The sequence below is a fragment of the Microcebus murinus genome, chromosome 22, assembly GCF_040939455.1.
Source record: "Microcebus murinus isolate Inina chromosome 22, M.murinus_Inina_mat1.0, whole genome shotgun sequence".
NCBI lineage: Eukaryota > Metazoa > Chordata > Mammalia > Primates > Cheirogaleidae > Microcebus > Microcebus murinus.
In genome coordinates, this window is record NC_134125.1 from 27,262,063 (window position 1) to 27,268,649 (window position 6,587).

General features: G+C 56.1%; 1 protein-coding gene across 1 annotated transcript; it reads right to left on the reverse strand.

The window, feature by feature from the left end:
- Positions 1-168: 168 nt before the first annotated feature.
- Positions 169-5,905, reverse strand: LOC105877714 (DiGeorge syndrome critical region gene 6 like). Its single transcript, XM_012776517.3, has 5 exons — positions 5,757-5,905; positions 5,523-5,683; positions 1,916-2,016; positions 1,194-1,334; positions 169-716 (listed from the first exon to the last, which is right to left on the reverse strand). The coding sequence occupies exons 1-5, from the start codon at positions 5,867-5,869 to the stop codon at positions 633-635; spliced, it is 600 nt and encodes a 199-aa protein (XP_012631971.1). The 5' UTR covers positions 5,870-5,905; the 3' UTR covers positions 169-632.
- Positions 5,906-6,587: the final 682 nt, after the last annotated feature.

Consider the following 6,587-nt stretch of genomic DNA (forward strand, 5'->3'; position numbering starts at 1 on the left):
CGGGGAGGCCAGGAGGCTCCCAGTCTCCGTGCAGGGGTGAGGGTGGTGAAGCTGGGCACATGGCCCAGTAGGGCAGCCCCAGGCAGAGGCCTCTGCTGCAGCATGAAGGCATTGGATAAGGGCCCCATCTGGGCCCCAGTGGCAGTGGAAACCAAGCCACACGCCAAGTCACACAAGCCACACGCAGGCCATGAGGCATCTTTATTTCTCTGAGTCACAGAGGGCTTGGGCCTCAGAGCCTCTTCCACGCAGGGGCTATCACAGCCAAGGGAGGGTCTGAGTCTAGAATAAGCACTTGGGCTGAGGCCTGGTGGGGTCAGGATGTGCCCCCTGGAATGAGAAGGTGCTAGAATGCTTCAGCCCTACTACCTGCCCAGCCCTGGGGCCTGGGCCCGCCTCCCCTTAATGAGACTATTCTAGCCTTTGGACAGAAAAGCCCAGATGTAAATGGGTAACAGACATAGCCAGGGTCCACCAGCCTCTCCTCAGAAGGATGACCCCTATCGGCAGCTGGGGGGCAGTGGCCAGACATCAGGTTGACAAGTTTCGCTCGGTGTTCTGCTGCCTGTGGCTACAGCAGGGCAGGGCTGCCTTCCCAGCCATGCTGGGAAGCAGGCGGCTGCAGGGCCCCGTCACAGGGCTGCCTTCCCCACCTGGCAGCTCCTCTGCTGCAGCTTCTGGATGAGCTCCAGCAGGTTCATCTGCAGCATCAGCTCCTGGCATACAGAGGGCCCCGTGTGGGCAAGTGTGGCAGCTGACTCCTTCCCCTGCCCAGAGGCAGATACCAGGGCCCAGGGATGCCAGGTAGTGAGGCTCCAGGGCCAATGTCCTGGTGCAGCCTGGCGACGGCCTTCCAGAAAGGGTTGGGACCCAGGCCTCCGCCCCCAGCAGGGCTGGCTGTTGCCCTGGCTTGGCACACAGGGAGTGGCGCACAGGAGGGGGGCCCTAGAGGGTGCAGTGGACCTAGGTAGGGATATCAGGCAGTGTCCCCTGGGCAGCCAGCTGGCTTACCCTCCTGTGGGCAGTAAGCTTGGCTTCCGTGGGAGCAGAAACCCTCCAGGAACCTCATTTCCATCCCACCCCCATTTTCTGGGCCTGGGTCCCCAGGGACCAGCAGTAAAACCCAGATGGGATTGGGCCTTTAGGGGACCAGTGACACTTGGGCTGGGGGCAGGGCAGGCCCAGACGCTGACCTGTGGGTTAGTGGTCACGTAGAAGCCAGCCACTCCTGCCTTCTCGAGTGTGCTCTGCTGGTCAGCCACCTTCCGGTCTAGCTCCAGGACAATCTTGCGGTCCATTGCCCGCTGTTCCTCTCGGATCCGGTGCTCCACAGACTGCCACAGTAAGGGGAGTGAGGGCGGCTCAGGCTCAGCCCCCTGCCCACCAGTGTCCCAAACGCATGCTCCTGCCTGCCACCCCCAGTGGCACCGGGTCTGAAGGCACTGACTCATCCTCACCATGCCCACCTTGCCCCCCCCCCCCCCCCCCCGGTCCTCCGCCAAGCCTAGAAAGGGGCTCTGAGGGGTTCCGCTGCATACCCTGGCACCTCATGCATCTCTCCAGGCATCCGCCCACGGCTTGCTGGTTGTTCCTAAGCTCCCCAGGAGAAGGACAGGTCCCTTCGTGGCTGGCCCTGTCACCCCACCATTGCCCTTGCACCCCTGGGGCCACAGGGCACAATGACCCCCATCAGTACCTGCTCCACATGGGCCCCAGCCCGAGGAGCTGCTGTCCCAGTGAGCAGGGAGGGCCTTCATTCCCCACACAGACCCAGGACACCCATCCTTCCCATGTGCCATGTACTGGGACTCACTAGGGCTCAGCGGCCCACATAAGCCCAAAGCAGCCACTGAGTCTCTCTGACCAGGTGGTGCCCATGAGGTGGTGCCAGCCCGACTCCCAACGAGCCTCCTACCTCCAGCTCCCGCTGCTGGGCTGCCTGGAGCACTGGCAAGTTGTGGGGCCGGCAGGCCTGCTGGGCATCCTGGTGCCTCTGCCGCAGCGCCTGTCTGAGCACTGGGAGGAGATGAGGGCCTGTCAGCCTTGAGCGAAGGGGGAGTGGCCCCATGGCACACCTCTTCCCTCATGCTACTCCTCCGGCCCACCACAGAGCAGCCAGGCCCAAGGGATGGAGGGAAGTCCTGTACCAGGGGTGGGGGCTGGGTGTAGCACCTGCCCTCACCCAGGCCCCTCAGACCTCCAGGCCTGCTTGCACAGAGGGCAGGGCCCTCTAGAAGGTGCAGGGCATTAAAAAGGGTGGGGTCAGAAGGCTGTCAGGTTGGGACAGGCTGGGTCAGTCTGCAGCCTGGCTCATAAGACCAGCCAGAAGAAGCTTCTGGGGCCACATGGCCATACGCCAGCAGTCCAGGGTGTGCCCTGTCCCATCACTGAGGGACAGCTACTCGAGTGTCCGACACCACCTGAGGCAAAGGCCTGGGAAAGCAGCAGGAGGAGAAGGTCACTGTGCCAGGCACGAGCCTCTGCCCAGCAAGGCTGTGGCTGCCCTTCAGGGTGGTAGCCAACCCCACATCTGCAGCTCCCAGCCCCTCACAGCAGCCGGAGGGAGACGGGTAGGCATAGACTGGGAGGTCCAAGACTGGGATAGGCCTGAGGTACCACGAGCCCACAGAGGCTAGGTGGAGGGGAGCATGTGGCTCTGAGAGAGGCTCACCTTCAGCCACTGGGCAAAGCCCCATGGTTTCTGCTATACTGTGCCATAAACACACATATGTGCAAACTGTCCAGTCTGACAGGAAGGGACATATGAAAACGGTATCATGTTTTGGATTAAAAGAAACCACTATCACAAAGCAGAATATGCACTATCACAAGCCAATACCCTAGACCAGTAGTGTCAAATGGCTAGATCTCCCCAGGCAGGATGAGTCCTTGGCCATAAAAAAAAAAAAAAAAAACACAAAAACAATACAAACATCAATACTGTGTTCCTAGGAAGAGACCTTAGCCTGCAGCCCTTGTCAGGAGGGTCCCTGAGGATCCTCTGCAGGCAGCCTGGCCCCCACTGTGCCCACAGCCCTGCCTAATCCGTTTCTTGGCATTCTGTACACATCTCGATAATGGCATTTATCATATTAAATGCATTTCAAACCAAGAGCCACCCTTAAGATATCTCCATAATAGAGGGACAAGAATGAGACAAGAAAATTATCTGGTTACAGTGTACACAAGGGGATGGCAGGGTGCAAGGAAACAAATGCAGGGAAATTCATCTCCTTCACTCCATTCATCAAACATTGCTATGAGTCCCAAGTCCACTGCCAGGTTCCACTGGGTAGGCAAGCAGAAGGCAAGAAAAGCACCATGCTGGCTGCCTGGGCACAAGGGGCTTGGCCTCAGTAATAATCAAGGAATGCAAAGAAGGCAGTGGCAGCCAATCGTCTGCTAAATCAGCAGGAAAAGCAAAGTCAACACAGGCTGGTCTGCTGCCAGTGGCACCGGAACCTGACCTGACCCTCCCGAAGGACAAGTAGTACAGGGTCCAGAGTTACCAAAAACGCCCCAGCTAAGGAGAACCAGGGCTCCATGGGGAAATGGCCAATTCCAGAACTGAGGCAAGGAAAAAGCAAAAGATGAGCCTGAAGCCCCTCCCCCCCCCCCCGTGGCCAAACACGGCATAGTTTGAGCATTAGAAAGAATAATGAGCCAGATGTGTGAGCTGTAAGCATCTAACACCTCAACAAAAATGTAGAAAAAGACAGTCGCCAAAATGTCAAGGGAAGAAGTAACAGCAATTCTACACAGACTCTTCTGGAAACCTGAAGAGGAGAGAACACTTCCTGACTTGTCCTGTAAGGCCGCAGTGTCCTGATACCCAAACAAGATTAAGATATTACAAGAAAACTACAGACCAACATCTGTCGTGAACATAGAGAAAAAAATTCCTAACAAGATCTTAGCAAATCAAATCCAACATATATAAAAAGGAAAATCCATCATGACCAAGTAGGATGGGAGCCAAGTCAGTGTAATTCACCACAGTCACGGAAACTATGATTTACCACACAATCATCTCAAAAGACACAGAAAAAGGATCTGACAAAATCCAACATCCACCCCTGAGAGAAATACACTAATCCTGGGGCAGATGGATGTTGCCTGCCCTTGGGGGAAGGGGCCAGGCATCACAGGGAGGAATTTTTTAAACATTCAACCAGCAGTTAGTCAGGTTCCTATCTGCTGTCCAGTTTACAGGAAAATAGGGGTGGAGAACCAGATTAAATGACATGACCAGGAAGCAGGTCCAGATAGGTCCAGATGGGGGACATTCTACAGGTAGAATGCCCTGGATTCTTGAAAAGTCAATGCCACAGTAAATGCTGGGTACTGTTCCAGAAGCAGAGACTAAAGTGACTAATTGCAATGCATGAACCTAGACTGAATCCTTACTTATAACTAAGTGATAACTAAGCCAAGTAAAGTGACCATGCACTAAAGGACAGGAGACACCCTGGAATGGTTGATTTCTCATGAGGCTAGCTTGTGAGGTTGTGCAGGAGTGTTCTTGTTCTAGAACGCTTGCTCTCAATCCCAGGCCAAGGGTGACCCCGCCAGGGTTGTATGGAGGCAGTTTGGGCTGACATGGCTAGGGGAGGGTGCCACTGCCATCCTATCCTGCAAAGCAGTATCTCACCATAAAGACTTATCTAGCTACAGATGCCAACAGTGTGGGAGTGTGGGGTTGAAAATCCTGGTCTCCAGGAATGATGAAGACTCATGGTGAAGTGCTATGGTGTTATGTATATGTAGGGATATAAAGAACTTAGGCAAAATGTTAAATATTGAACCTTGGTGGCGAGCACAGGGAATTCATTATACATTCCTTCTACTTTTCTGAACGTTTCAACTTTTAAAATAAGGGAAATATAAAATAGCAAAGGTGGAAATCTGATGGTGCAGGGGGAGCTGCCCCATATAATCTGCAGGAAGGGGGCTCCCTCTGAGTGGTAACGCCTGTGAGGGGCCAAGCTTATGGCTCAAGTGGGAAGCTCTTCAGGTCCAGGAAGTGCCACAGGGAACAGTTCTCAGGAATGCGATGATGTGCAGCCGGTGCAGTGCCCTGAGAGGGATCTAATCCTAGAGGGTGGTGCCAGCGGCAGAGCTGTTAACAGACTTTCATCCATCACTGGGCACTGCAGTCAAGGTCGCCACAGGGTCTGCTTGTGGGTGGACCAAACACTGAGGCCTTGGGCGACGCGTCCCACCAGGAAGGGGATAGTGGCACAGGGAAGCCTGAGCAGGGAGTTTCTGGATGTCATGCCAAGAACGGGACTGTTCAAGAGACAAAACTATTCAGAGATTCTGGACCGTCTTCCAAGAATAAGAAAAAAAAAAAAGTAAAAAAAAAAACAGACAAAACTGGCTTGGCACACCGGTCGCCACAAAAGCGCTATTGAAGGCTCTGCGCCCTCGATATAGTCAGTCTTAGGGACCTCTTCTGAGCGGTGCCCGGGAAGGGCCTGCGCAGAGACGGAGAGCTCCCTGGGCGCGCCTCCCCTGCGTACCTCGGTGCTCATTCTGCAGGCGCAGGCGCTGGTTGTACAGGCTCTTCTCGGTGAGGTGCTGGATCTCCAGCAGCCCCTGCACGATCTCGAACACTGTGCCGTCAAGGAGCGCCAGGGCCAGGTCGCTGAGCGTGGTGTAGGACAGGCGCTGCTGGAAGGAGCTGTCGGCAGGGCGGCGCGGTGAGTGCGGGCGGGCCCCGGAGCCGCCTGCCCCGCCCCGCCCGGCCTGCGTACCTGGGCAGTTCCTTGACCAGGCTCTGCAGTGCGGAAAGCAGCTGGTAGTGCCGTGCCTGCTGCCCGGCCCCATCCGCCGCCGCCTCCTCCAAGACGCCAGCAAAGCGCTCCATAGCGCCCACCGGCCTCCAGCAGTGACGTGCGCCCCGCCCCTTCTACGTCAGTCACGAGCGCGGCGCGCCCCGCCCCTCCTACGTCAGTCACGAGCGCGGCGCATCCCGCCCCTCCTACGTCAGTCACGAGCGCGGCGCGCCCCGCCCCTCCTACGTCAGTCACGAGCGCGGCGCATCCCGCCCCTTTACTATAGTCCCGAATGCTGCGCGCCAGGGCGTGGGCCCGCCCTCGCCGCCAGGCGCCCTGCTGCCTGCGTCCTTCTGAGCGGGTCGCTGCAGCCCTCCGAGGCGGGTATGTGGAGAGTCTCGCATTGCCCCACTCTTTACCGTGTCCATGGAAAAAAACCAAAACTATGTAAAATAATTTTAAAGAGATTTATTCTGAGGCAAATTGGAGGACCGTGAATGACCTGGGGGAGCCATTCCCAAAAGCCTTGAGCAGGTGGACTCAATGTAGTTGGGTTTGTGGAGGGAAAAAAGTCCAAACCTTGAAATATTTGAAAGAAGTTTATTCTGAGCCAAATTTGAGGACTGTAAAGAAAAGGCTCACGAGACCAGACCCGCCAAGGACAAACTGCTAGGCCCCGCTGAGAAAAACCACACGCAGATGGCCACCTGAATAAGAACATTTCTGCTCCCACAAATACCACCAGCCCCTCCTATTTCTGAATGACCACCCAATGTCACAAAGGAAAATCCCCAGCTCTTCCCACCAAAA